This window comes from Primulina huaijiensis, chromosome 13, assembly GCF_012295235.1.
Source record: "Primulina huaijiensis isolate GDHJ02 chromosome 13, ASM1229523v2, whole genome shotgun sequence".
Lineage (NCBI taxonomy): Eukaryota > Viridiplantae > Streptophyta > Magnoliopsida > Lamiales > Gesneriaceae > Primulina > Primulina huaijiensis.
The window spans coordinates 8,689,085-8,708,131 of NC_133318.1; the positions used below are offsets into that span (position 1 = coordinate 8,689,085).

General features: G+C 38.9%; 1 protein-coding gene across 1 annotated transcript in view; it reads right to left on the reverse strand.

Moving 5' to 3' along the window:
- LOC140991188 (uncharacterized) overlaps nt 1-14,036 on the reverse strand; it is a 20,716-nt gene extending 6,680 nt beyond the window's left edge. Inside the window, exons 1-6 of the mRNA XM_073461145.1 lie at nt 13,998-14,036; nt 12,202-13,895; nt 11,661-11,777; nt 11,425-11,554; nt 11,167-11,301; nt 10,460-11,080 (exon numbers count right to left, since the gene is read on the reverse strand). Of these exons, the coding sequence (XP_073317246.1) occupies nt 10,460-11,080; nt 11,167-11,301; nt 11,425-11,554; nt 11,661-11,777; nt 12,202-13,895; nt 13,998-14,036 (2,736 nt within the window). The remainder of the gene's footprint in view (nt 1-10,459; nt 11,081-11,166; nt 11,302-11,424; nt 11,555-11,660; nt 11,778-12,201; nt 13,896-13,997) is intronic.
- Nucleotides 14,037-19,047: the final 5,011 nt, after the last annotated feature.

Consider the following 19,047-nt stretch of genomic DNA (forward strand, 5'->3'; position numbering starts at 1 on the left):
CACTTACAACACTTGGAACCTTGAATCTATACCCTTGGTACACAATCTACAACAATAAACCATAATTTGCACCATCAATAACCCAATAATCACAAACACATACCATTAAATCCATAAAACCAACACCATCAACAAACCCATGATTTCTCCCAACACCAAAACCAAGAATAAAATATACCACAAGCTTACCTTAGCTCCTTAAACTCCAAAAGAACCTTGATCACACTTCAATAATCCAACAAGTAGCTTGAATCAAAGAAAGGAAAAGAAAGGAAATGGAACCCTAGCTCTCCCAAGGACTGAAGAATCGAGAATGAGGGGAAATAAATGAGAAAAATGAGACCAACTCATCCATTTAAACACTTAAAATCTCGAAACACGCTTCTACAGTTCATACACCGCAGGTGCGCTACATACCTCACCGCGGGTGCGGTGTGCCTTCGGCATCTCAACAAAATTTCTGAAATCGACGACCGCGGATGCGGTACCTATCCCACCGCGGGTGCGGTGTCTCTTCCGCAATTCCACAAATTCTGCAATAAAGACCGCGGGTGCGCTGCTCAAATCACCGCGGTTGCGGTCTGGTCTCGGCCAAAACAACTCTATGCAACTGAAATCGAATCGCAACGCTGATACAACACAACTACCCATCAACTAATATCAAGAATACCACAAAACAATAATAACCAACAATACTATGACCCATAATCACAACTCTTAACATCTAAATCAAACTTAATCTTAACCAAATAATCCATAAACATACGAAATCTTAAACTGTACCGTTCACCAGGCTTGGATATTACAGCATCTGCTGCTACATTTGACTTCCCTGGATAATATTTGATTTCACAATCGAAATCCTTCAATAAATCGAGCCATCTACGCTGTCTCATGTTCAATTCTGATTGAGAAAATAGATACTTCAGGCTTTTGTGATCAGAATATATTTCAAACTTCTCGCCGTAGAGATAGTGTCGCCATATCTTGAGTGCAAATACAATGGCCGCCAATTCAAGATCATGAATTGGGTACCGAGTCTCGTGTGGCTTCAACTGTCTCGAGGCATATGCGATCACATGTCCTCGCTGCATAAGAATACATCCTAACCCCTTGTGAGATGCATCACAATATACAACAAAATTACCCGTACCTGAAGGTATCGTCAATACTGGAGCACTGGTCAATCATCTCTTCAACTCCAAGAAGCTAGACTCACAAGCTTCAGACCACACAAATGGCGTATTCCTTTGTGTCAACTGGGTAATCGGCTTCGCGATACTAGAGAAATCTTTGATGAATCATCGATAGTACCCTGCTAGGCCCATGAAACTGCATATCTCTGGCACAGAAGTCGGTCTAGGCCAACTGATTACAGCTTCAACTTTACTTGGATCAACCGAAATACCGTCCCCAGAGATGATATGCCCCAAAACACAACCTGTCTCAACCAAAACTCACATTTCGACAGTTTAGCATATCATTTCTCATTTCTCAGCATCTGCAACACAATTCTTAAGTGTTCGGCATGCTCAAACAAACTCTTGGAATATACCAAAATATCATCGATAAAAACAATTACAAACTCATCTAGATACTTCTGAAAAACACGATTCATCAGTCCCATAAACACCGCTGGAGCATTTGTTAAACCGAAAGGCATGACAATAAATTCATAATGTCCGTACCTGGTTCGGAATGCTGTCTTCGGTATATCAACATCTCGGACTCTCAGCTGGTGATATCCAGATCTCAGATCGATCTTGGAATAGACAGAGGATCTCTGCAACTGATCAAATAAATCGTCGATACGAGGCAATGGGTATTTGTTCTTTACCGTCGCCTTGTTCAGTTGCCGGTAATCAATACACAATCTCATCGAACCGTCTTTCTTTCGCACAAATATCACTGGAGCGCCCCAAGGAGAAACACTTGGTCTGATATATCCCTTGGCTAGAAGGTCTTCTAGCTGAGTCTTTAATTCTTTCAATTTGATTGGCGCCATTCTGTACAGGGTTCGAGATATAGGAACAGTACCTGGAATGAGATCGATGCTAAAATCTACCTCTCGAGCTGGAGGTAACCCTGGAATCTCGTCGGGGAATACATTGGCAAATTCACGTACCACTGGCAGATCTGCCAATGACGGGCTCGATTTCAGTAGATCTACTGAATAGACAAGGAACCCTTCTGCTCCTTTCTGTAACAATCGTGTCATCATCAAAACAGATACTAATGGAATTCGAGATCTGGAACCTTTACCGTAGAATTTCCATTCGTCAGCCATCTCTGGTCTGAACCTGACAATCTTCTGGAAACAATCTACAGTGGCTCGGTACTTTGTTAACATATCAATACCGACAATACAATCAAAATCAGATAGCCCAAGCACAACACAGTCTAACTCAATCTCGTGACCCTCAAACTGTAGCATACACTGTCTAACTGAAGTCACGGATATAAGACCACTTCCCAACGGAGAAGTAACAGACACTACGGCATATAATGACTCGACAGGCAATTCATGTATCAATGCAAAACGTTCTGATATAAATGTATGAGAGGCACCTGTATCTATCAATACATAGGCAGGATAGCCGCAAAGAAAACAGTTACCTGCGATCACATCATCTGGTGCATCTTGGGCCTGCTCTTCTGTTAGTGCAAATACTCGAGCCCGCTGTCTAGGAGGCTGGCTCACTGTCTGGCTACCTCTGGCTCGGGGTTGGGTCTGTGTAGGGGTTGGCTGAAAGGAATGAACAGATGAAGCTTGCCTCTCAGGCTGAGTTACTGACCCAGATGCTCCTACACTCTGAGCTTGCTGTATCCCTTTCTGTGGACAAACCCTGGCGAAGTGTCCCTACTGTCTGCAGATATTGCAACGACCCACCACACCCTGACACTTCTCGGTAGCATGTCTACCTCCACAAGAGCTGCAATACACACCTGTATATTCTGTACTCTGACCAGGACCTCTCTGTCGTGATCCTCTGGAGCTCGTCGAAGTGCTCCCTGATCTCTTGAACTGCTTGCCTTTCGCTTTCAACTGGTCTTTTCTCCCGCTGCTACTACCACTGCTCTCGGATCTGGGAGGAGGTTGAAGAGAGGGCTGTGGTGGACTTGCACTCGGAGTGACATAAGGAGTGCTTCGTTGCCTAAGCAGTCCAGCTTCCGCCCCCTTGGCACGGTTCAACGCTTCAGCAAAGTTGTTAGGCCTACCTGTATTCACCAAAGTAAAAATATCTGGATTCAAGCCATTAATAAACTGATCTGCAATGGCCTCATCATTTTCTGCAACATGAGGGGCAAATCGGAGCAATGCAGAGAACTTAGCAACATATTCTTCGATGTTCCGCAGTCCCTGCCTCAAATTGGCAAATTCAGCACCTTTGTCTTTTCGGTAGGACACGGGAAAGGATCGTTGATAGAACTCTGCTTTGAAAACTTTCCAAGTGATCTCTGTGCCACGATGCTCCAAGGCTCTTTTCGTGGTAAGCCACCAGTTCTTTGCAACTTCTTGCAGTTGATGCCCAATAAGTTTAACTCGTCCCTCGTCAGTGTAGTAAAGAGATTCAAATAACATCTCGATGTCATCGAGCCAACTTTCACATTCAACTGAACTTTCGGTGCCCTTCAGTGTCGGTGGTCGGAATGACTGAAACCGCTTTAACAAAATCTCCATCGGTGTAGCGGTCACATCCATCGGATCATTGGATGTCCTGCCCTATTCTGGTGCCCGACCTGCTACTGGTTGCGGTACTCGTCGAGGAGGCATATCTGATTATCAAACGGATTAGTACACAATCTATACAATCTGTGTCAGTCCTCCTCTGATCATATACCTCTGATCCAGAATCGGTTCTGATTCAGTCTTTGCAAATAGATGCTGTAATCAACTCAGATAACAATACAAAATATAATAGTGAAAGCAATAAATCATGCTAGCACAATCAGAGCACGGAAGAAAAATTCAATCTACCCCCGCTCATTCTACACTTTTACAGTCTAAAGGATCTATCGCTCTGATACCACCTGTTGTGGGGACCCGGGCTCTAACTCAATTATCTTTGGGATTAATTGGATCTTTGCTAGAAAATGTGGGTCAAAATTTTGATTTTAATAACAAAAACAATTGTATATAAATCATAAACAAACGACATCTTTATTTTATTTTAACAAAAGTAGATACACGTCTTGTTCCATTCAAATAGTACACACTCGAGTTTATTACACATTACATATCAAATGTAAATACTACTAGTTCCTCTGCTATGCCCGTAATCACCACTCTAACCTCGATATCTCATCCTCTGCGTGACCCTGATCCTGTCCCACCTGTTGTCATGCACACATACAGACACAACAATAGCCGGATACTCCGGTGAGAACAAATCCCAGTATAAAACATGTATACATGCATGTTATGCAAGGAAATACAAAATCATGATACTTGAATCAGTAATCGTAACACATATTAATGGATACAGATAACACATCTTCGACTCTTATTCTTGACTCGATTCATATCTAACTCTAGGGATCCCGGTGTGAAAAAGACGTAACAAGTCTCCCACATATCCTCCCAATCGTGGTGGTGGTACGTCTTATTCCTAGACTTCGGCCCTGTCTGTATCGAACATCTACATCCGGAGTCGATCTTCTCATGTGCTTCGATACCACCGAACGTCTAGAACTTGGCAATTCTGCCAATGACTCTCCTATCTCAATGCTTATACATAAATCAACATAAAGCACAAGTATAGCGAGGTATAAAAATCTAGTATGTGATTTTGGGAAACTCGAATCAAATCTAACTCGAGTTGTATCTTCACGAATCAACATGAATTATACTTTTCTTGTCGTAGATTCGGTTGAATAAGTCGAAGTCTTGAAATCTCGATATCAAATATGTCAACACAGATCTACAACGACATGTATAAATGTACCATATCAACCTCTAACTCAAAGGAACAAACATATGGATCAATATTCAATCTCGGTATATTCCGACGGCGTAACGGCGCTTTCTCGCGATACCCGTCAACTCAATTATCAATAATCAATATCAATAACTCATAATCATCTCAAATATTTTCCATCATCTCAAAATCTACATAACTCAACACAAGACATGCTGAAATTTATACAAAAATCGCATATCATAACCGTTCTTCGATCCGGTTGCGAATAAACCTTCCCAATAATCACAAGAACAAATAATAACAATCAATCTCTGATTTCCTCAATCATCTCAACTTCAAAACATGCTGAATGTATTAATACTTACATCTTTTTGAAGCTAATAATAAGAGGGGCACAAATATAGACTCGGATTCAAATTCGGTTGGCCGGATCTTGCGAAACCATCAATCTAAGCTAGGATGCACTTGAAGGAAATTCTGAAGCTTTTCTTGTTTCTCTCTCGTCCATATCAAGCTGGGAATGAAGATAACACATTATATATGCATGGCAAGGACACATGGCTAATTCTTTGGTCTGCACGTCTCGCGCATATGCGCGACACCAACTGGCGCATATGCGCGAGACCTACGGTCTCGGAATTTCTCTTTTTGGCAGCTCGCGCATATGCGCGCCCTTTTTCCGTGCATATGCGCGAGGTTCTCTGGACTTAACATTTTGAAGCACACCTCCTCGCGCATATACGCGCCCTGTCTCGCGCACATGCGCGAGGTCCTCTGCCTGCCTCGCGCATATGCGCCCATCAGTGTCGCGCATATGCGCGAGGGGTACTGTCCTCGCACACATTTTGTATATTTTCTCGTCTTTTTCGGTCCGATACAATACATCTAATAGCACATCAATTATCAACCAATCATGTCCGATTATAATAACCAAATTCTCGGGCCTTACAAAAATCCTCTCACAATTGGGATCAAATTAAGCAACAAATAAAGTTACCAAAGGAGTGGCAGTTTTACCATGCTCTAGTATTTTGACCATATCTCTCAAATTACTTGGTCAAATGGTTTGAAAAAAATACAACAACTAGACAACTCAATTATCCACATGTTTTTTTTATGTGAAGAAGCAAATTCGGAGAAGAAGATTTTCAAAAGTGATGTGTAATATAATATAATATCTTGGAACACCAATGAAGACTTATGTGTAAAAAAATAATATTTTATTTGTGGTTGTCTCCCCTAATTTGGCTATAAATAGGGGTGCATTGTAATGTATTGAGATATCCCTCATTCTATGAACAAACCTTTGAGTTCATAATATTTCTCTCTATATTTTTCTTTTATTTCTTCATTTAAATACAATTAGCATGTTAATTTCATATTCAAAGTTTTACACTTTGAATAATGAATAGCTAACTTCCTAAAGTTGAGATTATAAGGTGAAACTCTTGGCATGATAATAAGGTTATTAAAAGGTAAGAATCTATGTTTTATATTATTTAATCATTATTTATTGTTTATGTTATATTTATTTCTTTAAGCATTTTTATACCCTACTTATAAGTGGGAGTTTTGATTTATTGTTGCTATATGTTACACTAAATTCTTGGAACCATTTAAATGTTTGTTTGGTATTACCAACCATTTAAAGTGGATGCCTTGATTTATTATATATGAATATATTATAATATTAAATTCTTGGAACCATTTAAATGTTTGTTTGGTTTTACCAACCATTTAAAGTGGGAACCTTGATTTACTATATATAAATATATCATAATATTAATTTCTTGGTACCATTTAAATGTTAGTTTGGTTTTTACCGACCATTTAAAATGGGAACCTTGATTTAGTGTTTACAAATATATATATAGCACAATAAATACTTGACCACATTTATAAGTTTTGGTATATATTATATACTTATAAGATAATAATTTATAACATAATATAAATATGATTATTTAATATATTGGAACCATTTTATTAAGTGGATTTCAATATTGTTCGTTAATGTTAACTTTATTAAAATACCAAGAGTGGATCCTTTAATCTCAACTACTTAAATTAAAATTTGAACAATTAAAATTTACCCATTAAAGATTCAAACAATTAAAATTAAATGAAACAAAAGCAAAAACAAAACAAAAAGACATTGTAGTGGACTTGTAATTACATTATCTTCCCTGTGGATACGATATCGGACTCACCGAATTATACTACTTGTGGACAGCCTGCTCTTGGGAGTGCAACAATCAAAGTGACAACAGTTACACGAGAGGATGAGTAGGCTTGAAGTTAGTACTAGTGAAGGTAAATCTAAGCCTAAGGATTTGGGTAGAAGGTTAGGTTGGCGGTGGTGGAATTTCTAGACTATGCTCTCATTTGGTGGGATCAATTACTGACCACTAGGAGGAGGTATAATGAGAGAACCATTGAAACTTGGGATGAGATGAAGAGGGTCATGAGGAAGAGGTTTGTGCCCAACCACTACTCTAGGGAGATGTTTAAGAGGCTACAAACTTTGAGGCAAGGGGTCAAGAGTGTTGAGGACTACTATAAGGAGATGGAGGTAGTCATGATTAGGGCCAATATTGAGGAAGATAATGAGGCGACCATGGCATGTTTTCTTTGTGGTTTGAACAGGGAAATCCAAGATCAATTTGAGCTTCGGTGTAACACCCTTATCCATTTCAAAAAAAAAATAAACTCTATAATGCGGAAGCTTTAAAATATAGACTTGGAGGAAAGCATGAGCTTTAAAAAAATTTTGGCAGAGTTTCCCCGTAAAAAGGACTTGCCACTGTCTCAAGCAAAATATTTCAAATAATGTCAATATGACCACATTCCATATAACAATCAAAATACTTATATTAATAACCAAAAGTAGCAAATGACATTATCAAAAACCATTACAAATCAAGTTTGCACTTCAAAATAACTTTTCCATTTTTAATACAAAATATACTTCATTATCATTTCCTCCAAGATTGGCATTAGTTCTTCTTCTTTTGTGTTGACACTCCGTCGTATCTATTCTTTGTTACCTGCATCTGCATCACATGAATATAACTGAAATGAGTTATAAAAACTCAGCAAGTAGACCTTTAAATAACAAGTACATATACCATAGTGTAAAGAAGGAATCCATATCATTTCTTAACCACAATATGCCATCAGTCAATAAAATTCATAAATAACAATTATAAGATGGCATCTATAGAACAATTCATTCCTTTTCATTTGTATGACATTGATAGGTCATCCGTTGATGGTACACATGTACGTCTCAGTCAAAATCAGTCACAGTACATGTCATTATGTTGATCAACTTCCGTCAAATGGGTTTAGAATTACCATAGGTAACACCACAATACGATATAACCATCAAGCCATAAAAACATTCATTGAAACATTTTATCAAACACGTGGTGTGCGTGCTAAAACCTTAGTTCCTTTACTTTGCCATTGGCATCAATTCCATTTCTTTCCAATATATCAACACATACAATATACATAATCAATGAATTAAAGGAGCTAAAATCAATAGAAACTTCTTTTATCATATAAATAGATCATGAGATGCATTCAAAAGAAAAGTCTACTTACAACCCAATACATAAGTGCTTGCTAAGTTCTTGAGGGATTCCTACAACACAATAATAATAATAATACCATCAATCATTAAATTAACAATCTTACCTCAACATTCAAACCAAATAACCCAATATTCTCCTTTCAATCACTAACCAAAGGAAACAAGCTTTCTTACCTTGCTCCTAAACTCTTGAGGAGAAGAACTTCTAATCTCCAAGCAAAGATTAAGGTTTCAACCAAAGATTAAATTCTTGGAAGAAGTTGTATTGAAGAGAAATGAGGAACCCTAGCTTCCAAACCGTGAGATAAGAGAAGAAGAAGAGAGAAAAATGAGTAAAAATGAATCCCCATTCAATTTTATGCCTCTCAAACTTCAAAACACGTTTTTTAACTTGCTGGGCGCTCGGGCGGTCACATATTACCGCCCTAGTGCCGAATTCTCGGCCAAAACACCAAATTTTCAGAGCGAGGCACGCTTGGGCGGTCAAATATTACCGCTCGGGTGCCGCTCTGCACACAGCCACATCAAAGATTGCTCCGGAAATGCCTCTTCCCTTAAGAATTAGGAAAAGTAGTAAACATGAAAGTTGTAGCCCTATGTCTTGGCTTGCATCTCCAATTAGCCTCATGTCATTTGAAGGTCGGAGTAAAAAGTTATGCTCAATCTCCCAACATGTGTCTGTACAGGAACTACGATGCGCACGACAACATTCGGGCCACTTTTGGCACATCTTCCCTAATGATTTGAACAAAACTCAAAACATAAAAGTTATTGCCTTATATCTTATCTTTCTAATGGAAGTAGCCTCACATCATTTGGATCACAATACAAAACATTATGCACAGTTTCACACCGTTTCAACACTTCCATTACCTATTTAACTCAAATTCAACCTTCTATTCTACCTATCCATCTATTCCATTCTATAACATTCATTACCATTCTTATCATAATGTAAAGCCATAAACCATCACCATAAAATATCGTAATTCATAATAAATAAAATGAACGATCGATTATTACAATTCTCCCCCCTTTATAAAAATTTCGTCCCCAAAATTTACCTCACGACGTAAACAAGTCAGGATAACGTTGCTTCATCTCTTCCTCGGGTTCCCATGTTGCTTCTTCGATGACATGATTACTCCATAACACCTTTACGATCGCAATATCTTTTTGTTCTAAGCACTTTAACCTTTCGATCCAGTATTTGTACCAGTCGCTCACGATAACTCAAATTTGGCATTAAGTCTAGTGGTTCGTGACGAAGCACATGAGTTGGATTCGATACATAGTTACGAAGCATTGAGACATGAAATACATTATGCACCCTATCCAAATCCGGAGGCAAAGCCACTCGATAAGCTCGCTCGCCAATTCTGTCAAGAATCTCGAAAGGTCCAATGTAACGAGGACTCAACTTTCCCTTCTTTCCAAATCTCATAACTCCCTTGAGAGGCGCTATCTTAACAAACACATGATCACCTATCTCGAACGTCATAGGCCTTCTTCGAACATCTGCATAGCTTTTCTGTTGAGACTGAGCCGTTTTCATTCTTTCTCGAATCAACGCTACAACATCAACCATTTGTTGAACCAACTCTTGTCCTAGCATCTTTCTTTCACCTACTTCAGCCCAAAACAAAGGTGATCGACACCTTCTCCCATACAAAGCTTCATAAGGTGCCATGCCAATCGAGGACTGATAGCTGTTATTATATGTGAATTCTACAAGAGGCAGCTTCAAATCCCAACTTCCAGGAAAATCAATAATATAGGCCCTTAACATGTCCTCAAGAATCTGAATAACTCGTTCTGATTGTCCGTCACTCTGAGGATGATAAGCTATGCTGAAGGCCAATTTTGTACCCAAAGCTTTATGCAAACTCTTCCAAAATTCAGATGTAAATCTTGGATCACGATAAAAAATGATGGATACTGGTATCCCATGAAGTCTAACAATCTCTTGAACATAAGCCTCAGCATATTGATTCATCGAATAAGTTGTCTTGACATGAAGAAAATGTGATGACTTAGTTAAACGATCTACAATGACCCAAATTGAATTATAACCTTTCTGCGTCCTTGGAAGTCCAACAACAAAATCCATTGTGATGTGTTCCCATTTCCATTGAGGTATCGGCAATGACTGCAACAAATCTACAGGTCTTTGGTGCTCAAACTTAACCTGCTGACATGTTAGGCATTCAGAAATAAACAACGCAATATCCTTCTTCATACCTGGCCACAAAAAGAGTCGACGCAGATCTTGATACATCTTGGCACTACCTGGGTGTATCGAATATGGTGCGGTATGCGCCTCAATCAAAACATCTCGTCGAATATTATCGCCGATAGGAACGCAAATTCGACCTCTGAAGGTCATCAACCCATCACTGTTTAAACCAAACTCAGAATTTCCTTTCAGCTCAGCCTTAGATTTCATTTCCAGCAATTGATTATCATTCTCTTGTCCATCTTTAATCCTGTCATTCACAGTAGGTCGAATCACCAAAGCTGAAAGTCGAGCTATCGTACCTTTCTCGACCAAAGCGATCTCCTTCCTTTGTAAGTCCAACAATAAAGGTTTTTGAATCTAGAACTCAACACAACTCCTGACTTCCGACTCAAAGAGTCTGCAACTACATTCGCCTTCCCAGGGTGGTAACTAATAGTGCAATCATAATCTTTAACAAGTTCCATCCATCTCCTCTGACGCATGTTCAATTCCTTCTGAGTAAACAGATATTTAAGGCTTTTATGATCTGAGAAAATCTCACACTTCACTCCATATAAATAATGTCGCCAGATCTTCAAAGCGAAAACCACAGCTGCAAACTGAAGATCGTGAGTCGGATAATTCTTTTCATAATCCTTCAGCTGACGGGAAGCATAAGAAATTACCTTACCACGCTGCATCAATACAGCACCCAGTCCTTTCTTAGAAGCATCAGTGAACACTACAAAGTCTTCAACTCCTTCAGGAAGTGACAACACTGGAGCCGATGTCAATTTATCCTTCAACTCCTGAAAACTTTATTGACACTCATTTGTCCATTCAAATTTAACTGTCTTTCTTGTCAATGTGGTTAATGGCAGGGCTATCTTTGAGAAATCAGCGATGAAACGACGATAGTAACCTGCTAAACCAAGAAAACTTCGTACCTCTGCAACTATCGTAGGAATAAGCCATTTCCTCACTGCTTCTATCTTTGTTGGAACACAGTTCTAAAATGTTCTCGATGAAGTTCTCGAGTCTTCGAATAAACCAGAATATCATCAATAAATATAATGACAAAATTGTCCAAATAAGGCTTGAAGACTCGATTCATAAGATCCATAAAAACTGACGGTGCATTCGTTAATCCAAAAGACATTACCAGAAATTCATAATGACCATACCTAGTTCGAAACGCAGTCTTAGGTATGTCGTCTTCTTTCACTTTCAATTGGTGATATCCCGATCGCAGATCAATCTTTGAAAATACCGTTGCCCCTTGTAATTGATCAAAAAGATCATCAATTCGTGGCAAAGGGTACCTGTTATTAATTGTAACTTTGTTGATCTCTCTGTAGTCAATACACAAACGTACTGACCCATCTTTCTTTTTCACAAACAATACTGGTGCCCCCCATGGTGAAGAACTCGGTCTAATAAAACCCTTATCTAACAGCTCTTACAATTGGTTCTTTAATTCTTTCATTTCAGTCGGTGCCATTCGATAAGGGGCTTTAGAAATAGGAGCAGTATCAGGTACAACATCAATGACAAACTCGACTTCTCTATCGGGTGGCAACCCCGGCACATCATCGGCAAAGACATCCAAATATACTCGAACAATTTCAATATCATTCACATCCACATTATATTCCTTACTCACATCCATGACTGACGCCAGAAATCCCTGACACCCCTTAACCAACATCTTATTCACCTTCAAGCAAGAAATAAAAGAAGTGTCAAGCGAAGTACCTGAACGCTTGAAGACTCTGATATCACCTTCTTCTTTCGGAAATCGCACCGTCTTTTCAACACAATCTATTACTGCACGATACGATGATATCCAATCCATACCCAAAATCACATCAAACTCTATCATAGGAATCACAATAAAATCAGCAAATAATGTTTCCTCATTCACTTGAATAGGACACGCTCTAACCACACTTGTTGGACAAATCACATCACCCGAAGGAAGCATAATATTATACTGGAGATGTTCACATAAAGGTGCAATATCCAACGATCTCATGAAAATTTCAGACATAAAGGAATGCGTAGCTCCAGTATCAATTAAAGTAAGAGCTACTTTGCCTGAAATTATAATATTACCTGATATGACCGACGTATCAGGATTAACACCCTCTTTGGTCAAAGAGAAAATGCGTCCTTGGACTCGTCCTCGGCCTGAAGATTGGGTGCAATTAATGGCAATGTGACCTGCACCCCCACATCTAAAACATTTGTTGGTCCCTACAAAGTATTCACCCTTGTGTGGCTTGCTGCATTTGGGACATAAAGGCCTATTCGTCTCAGACTGAACCACAGAAGCTTTACCTCGATGTTCTTCTTTTCCTTTTCCTTTATATCCCCCTTTCCAACTTTGATTCGAAGCTTGGATCTTTTGATTACAACTCTGTCTTCTCAATTGCCTTTCCTTCTCAATCTCTTTCTCGTCCTGTTCCGCTAAAAGAGCTTTCTCCACGATCTCTTTGGACATTGCAGCTTTAGACATTCTGACATCCCTCCTGATCTCGGCTCTCAAACCTCTCATGAAGTGTTCCCCTCGATCTTTGTCATTCGAAGCAATAAAAGGAATGAACAGACATCCTTTTACGAACTTCAATATATAATCATTCACATTCAAGTTGCCCTTCTTCAGTTCCAAGAACTCCTCCTTCACTTTCTGTGTCTTGACATCCGTGGAGAAATATTTGTCATAAAATAGCTCCTTGAACTCATTCCATTGGAGGGTTTGAACATTAACAGTTACCTTCGTGGCCTCCCACCAAATGCGTGCAGTCTTGGTTAGAAGAAACACTGCACAACTAAATCGATCATTATCTTTAAAGTGCAGGTAGTCAAAGATTGCTTCAATAGCTTTAACCCATTCCATAGCTGCAAGAGGATTCACACTTCCCACGAACTCGGGTGGATTCATTCTTTTAAACATGTCATACGCTCCCTCTGAACTGGGCTCCTGTCTCACAAGGCCTCTACCTCTCCCTTGCACTGGGTTCTGCAATCTCAATAACTGTTGGATATGTTCTCCATGAACTTTGGCTTGCTCCTTGAGCAACTTACTAAACTTATCAACAACTCGTGATGAGGAACTATCTTCTCCCTCTACAGCTTTCCTCTTCGGTGGCAACTCCTACATTGCATCTCAGTTTAAAATCATTTTAAATCATCTTTATACAATTAAAGATACATATCATCATATCAGTACATCAATGAGATGCAGAAATATACATACCGAAGTGTCGCAAACAGAAGAAGTCGTGTGCCAAATCATTGGTCCCAAAAACATTTGCTCTGATATCACTAAATGTAACACCCTTATCCATTTCAAAAAAAAAAATAAATCTATAATGCGAAAGCTTTAAAATATAGACTTGGAGGAAAGTATGAGCTTTAAAAAAATTTTGGCAGAGTTTCCCTGTAAAAAAGACTTGCCACCAGTCTCAAGCAAAATATTTCAAATAATGTCAATAAGACCACATTCCGTATAACAATCAAAATACTTATATTAATAACCAAAAGTATCAAATGACATTATCAAAAACCATTACAAATCAAGTTTGCACTTCAAAATAACTTTTCCATTTTTAATACAAAATATACTTCATTATCATTTCCTCCAAGATTGGCACTAGTTCTTCTTCTTTTGCCTTGACACTCCGTCGTATCTATTCTTTGTTACATGCATCTGCATCACATGAACATAACTGAAATGAGTTATAAAAACTCAGCAAGTAGACCTTTAAATAACAAGTACATATACCATAGTGTAAAGAAGGAATCCATATCATTTCTTAACCACAATATGTCATCAGTCAATAAAATTCATAAATAACAATTATAAGATGGCATCTATAGAACAATTCATTCCTTTTCATTTGTATGGCATTGATAGGTCATCCGTTGATGGTAAACATGTACGTCTCAGTCAAAATCAGTCACAGTACATGTCATTATGTTGATCAACTTCCATCAAGTGGGTTTAGAATTTCCATAGGTAACACCACAATACCATGTAACCATCAAGCCATAAAAACATTCTTTGAAACATTTTATCAAACACGTGGTGTGCGTGCTAAAACCTTAGCTCCTTTACTTTGACATTGGCATCAATTCCATTTCTTTCCAATATATCAATACATACAATATACATAATCACTGAATTAAAGGAGCTAAAATCAATAGAAACTTCATTTATCATATACATAGATCATGAGATGCATTCAAAGGAAAAGTCTACTTACAACCCAATACACAAGTGTTTGCTAAGTTCTTGAGGGATTCCTACGACACAATAATAATAATAATACCATCAATCATTAAATTAACAATCTTACCTCAACATTCACACCAAATAACCCAATATTCTCCTTTCAATCACTAACCAAAGGAAACAAGCTTTCTTACCTTGCTCCTAAACTCTTGAGGAGAAGAACTTCTAATCTCCAAGCAAAGATTAAGGTTTCAACCAAAGATTAAATTCTTGGAAGAAGTTGGATTGAAGAGAAATGAGGAACCCTAGCTTCCAAACCGTGAGAGAAGAGAAGAAGAAGAGAGAAAAATGAGTAAAAATGAATCCCCATTCGATTTTATGCCTCTCAAACTTGAAAACACGTTTTTTAACTTGCTGGGCGCTCGGGCGGTCACATATTACCGCCCTAGCGCCGAATTCTTGGCCAAAACACCAAATTTTCAGAGCGAGGTGCGCTCGGGCGGTCAAATATTACCTCTCGGGCGCCGCTCTGCGCACAGCCAAATCAAAGATTGCTCCGGAAATGCCTATTCCCTTAAGAATTAGGAAACGTGGTAAACATGAAAGTTGTAGCCCTATGTCTTGGCTTGCATCTCCAATTGGCCTCATGTCATTTAAAGGTCTGAGTAAAAAGTTATGCTCAATCTCCCAACATGTGTCAGTACAGGAACGACGATGCGCACGACAACATTCGGGCCACTTTTGGCACGTCTTTCCTAATGATTTGAACAAAACTCAAAACATAAAAGTTATATCCTTATGTCTTATCTTTCTAATGGAAGTGGCCTCACATCATTTGGATCACAATACAAAACATTATGCTAAAAACCACAACTACTGCCACAGTTTCACACCATTTCAACACTTCCATTACTTATTTAAGTCAAATTCAACCTTCTATTCTACCCATCTATTATCTATTCCATTCTATAACATTCATTACCATTCTTATCATAATGTAAAGCCATAAACCATCACCATAAAATACGGTAATTCATAATAAATGAAATGAACGATCGATTATTACATTCGGCACTACTTGGATCTAGACGAGATGGTGAAAATGGCCATAAAAGTGGAGCAACAACTCAAAAGGCGTGGAGTTGGCCGCACCAATCCAACTGGGGGTTCATCATCTTCATGGCGATCAAAAGTGGTGAAACGTGAGGAGAACAAGGTGGTGACCAAGCCCAAATGTGAGACCAAACAAGAGGCGATTAAACAAGGAGTGCAAGGTAAATCTGAAACTCCTTCTAATCGATCTAGAGATGTTAAATGTTTTAGGTGTCAAGGGTTAGGTCATATTTCTAGTGAATGTCCTAATAAAAGGGTAATAATTTTAAATTACTATGGTGAGTATGAATCTCATAGTGAGGGTGATGATGATGATGATGAGATGCCTGCATTAGAGGATCCTGACGAGGGTTATGAGGCGGTTGTAAGTGAAGCACTAGGATTTTCGACATCAGCGTATTCTCTTCCTTCCTCCAGGTTTAGAAAGACCCAGGGGGAGTTATTCTTTAATAAAAATGAATTTATCGATGGGAACCTTTAATCGTGTTGCTATAACACTTGATTTGCAACATCAGTGTTATATTCTTTTCCTTCCTCCAGGTTTAGAAAGACCCAGGGGGATCCTCTTTCTTCACATGAACCACTTGTGTTGATTGTTTATAAGGAGATCCTCCTTAACACAAGTGATATAGCCGGGTCCCTTCCGAGCATTGTTGTTTCACTTTTGCAGGAATTTGAAGATGTATTTCCGGAGGAGTTACCTCAAGGCTTACCACCATTGAGGGGAAACGAGCACCAAATCCATTTCGTGCCTGGAAGTGCATTGCCAAATCGTCATGCCTATAGGAGCAATCCGGAGGAGACTAAGGAGCTTCAACGGCAGGTAAGTGAGTTGTTAGATAAGGGTTTTGTGCGTGAGTCCATGTCCCCTTGTGTTGTGCCTGTTTTATTAGTTCCAAAGAAAGATGGCTCATGGCGAATGTGTGTGGACTGTAGAGCAATCAATAACATAACCATTAAGTATAGGCATCCCATACCTAGACTAGATGATATGTTAGATGAATTGCATGATGCTTTTATCTTTAGCAAAATTGATTTGAAGAGTGGCTATCATTAAATTAGGATGAGGGAAGGTGATGAGTGGAAAACTGCTTTTAAAGCCAAGTATGGGTTGTATGAGTGGATGGTCATGCCTTTTGGCTTAACTAATGCTCCTAGCACCTTTATGAGGTTAATGAATCATGTCTTGCGTGCACATATAGGAAAATTTGTTGTTGTCTACTTTGATGATATCCTAGTGTATAGAAAGAATCTACAAGAGCATGTACACCACTTGAGACTTCTGCTAATGTGGGGACCCGGGCTCTAACTCAATTATCTTTGGGATTAAATGGATCTTTGCTAGAAAAAGTGGGTCAAAAATTTGCTTTTAAGATAACACACATACATAAAATTTATTTCAGTTCATTAAAAGCAAATACATGTCTCGTTTCGTTCATACAATCAAACTAGTGTTTAAAAGTATTAATACATGTCTAATACAACAACTAGGTTCTTCTGCTACGCCCGTGATCACCACGTTATCACCTCTCAATCATCCTCGTCTCGACCCTAATCCTGCCCCACCTGTTGTTATGCACACATACAGACACAACAACAGCCGGAAACTCCGGTGAGAACAAATCCTAGTATAAAACATGTATACATGCATGTCATGCAATTAAATACAAAATCATAACACATAAATCAGTAATTATGACACACTAGTGAATACAGATAAAACTCTCCGACTCTTATTCTTTGACTCGACTCATATCTAAGTCTAGGGATCCCGGTGTGAATAAGACGTAACAAGTCTCCCACCTACTCTCCCAATCGTGGTGGCGGTACGTCTTATTCCTAGACTTCGGTCCTGTCTGTATCTAGTGTCTACAATCGGAGGAAATCTGCTCCTATGCGTCGATATCACCGAACGTCTAGCTTGGCAAGTCTGCCAATGACTCTCCTATCTTAAATGCTTGAATATAAATCTATAAACAAAGCATCAACATATAAAAAGATAACAATCTAGTATGTGATTTTGGGAAACTCAAATCAGATCTAATTCGAGTTATATCTCCCCGAATCAACATGAATTATACCTTCTTGTCGTATAATCTTTGTCGTAGTCGAAGTCTCGATGTCGAATCTGTCAATATCAAATCTGAAATGACAATGTATAGATATAATCTATCAAGACACAACTCAAAGCAAGTCTTGTACAACTCATTATTCAATCTCAATACAATTCGACGGCATAACGGTGTGATTTCTCAATACCGATCAACTCAAATCGCAACATATATCAACAAGTCAAATCCTCAACTCACAACCATCATAATCTATATATCAAGATCTCCAAATCTGCATCATTTCCACCCAATACATGATGAAAAACTCATAACAATCACATACGGTATCACTTTCTCGATTCGTTTACGTTTCTACTATGTCAATGATCTCGAGAAAACATAATTACAAGCATATCAGAATTTCCCCAATATGTAAACTCCCAAACATGCTGAAACTAAAAGATACTTAAATCCTCTTGAAGATAGTAATGAGAAGAGCAAGAATCTACACTTGGATTGAAAATCGGATGGCCGGATCATGTACAATCACAAATCCAAGGTGAAATGAAGCTTTAGCTATGGAGGTTTCTCTCTCAATTTCTGGCTGCAAATCTCGAAGGAATGAGAAAAGTACACATTATATATGCATGGCTAGGACACATGTTTTATTTTTCACTCAACACGTCGTACCGCGGGTGCGGTAGCTTTTCACCGCGGGTGCGCTCAGCTCACGGCATCCCCATCTAAAAATTCAGAAACAGCGACCGCGGGTGCGGTATGTCTTGGACTGCGGGTGCGGTGACCCTACTGTAATTCTTCACGTTTCATGAGTTACAACCGCGGGTGCGGTATGTCTTGGACCGCGGGTGCGGTCTCTCTTGTATTCAAAACTCTACTTTCTGCCCTTA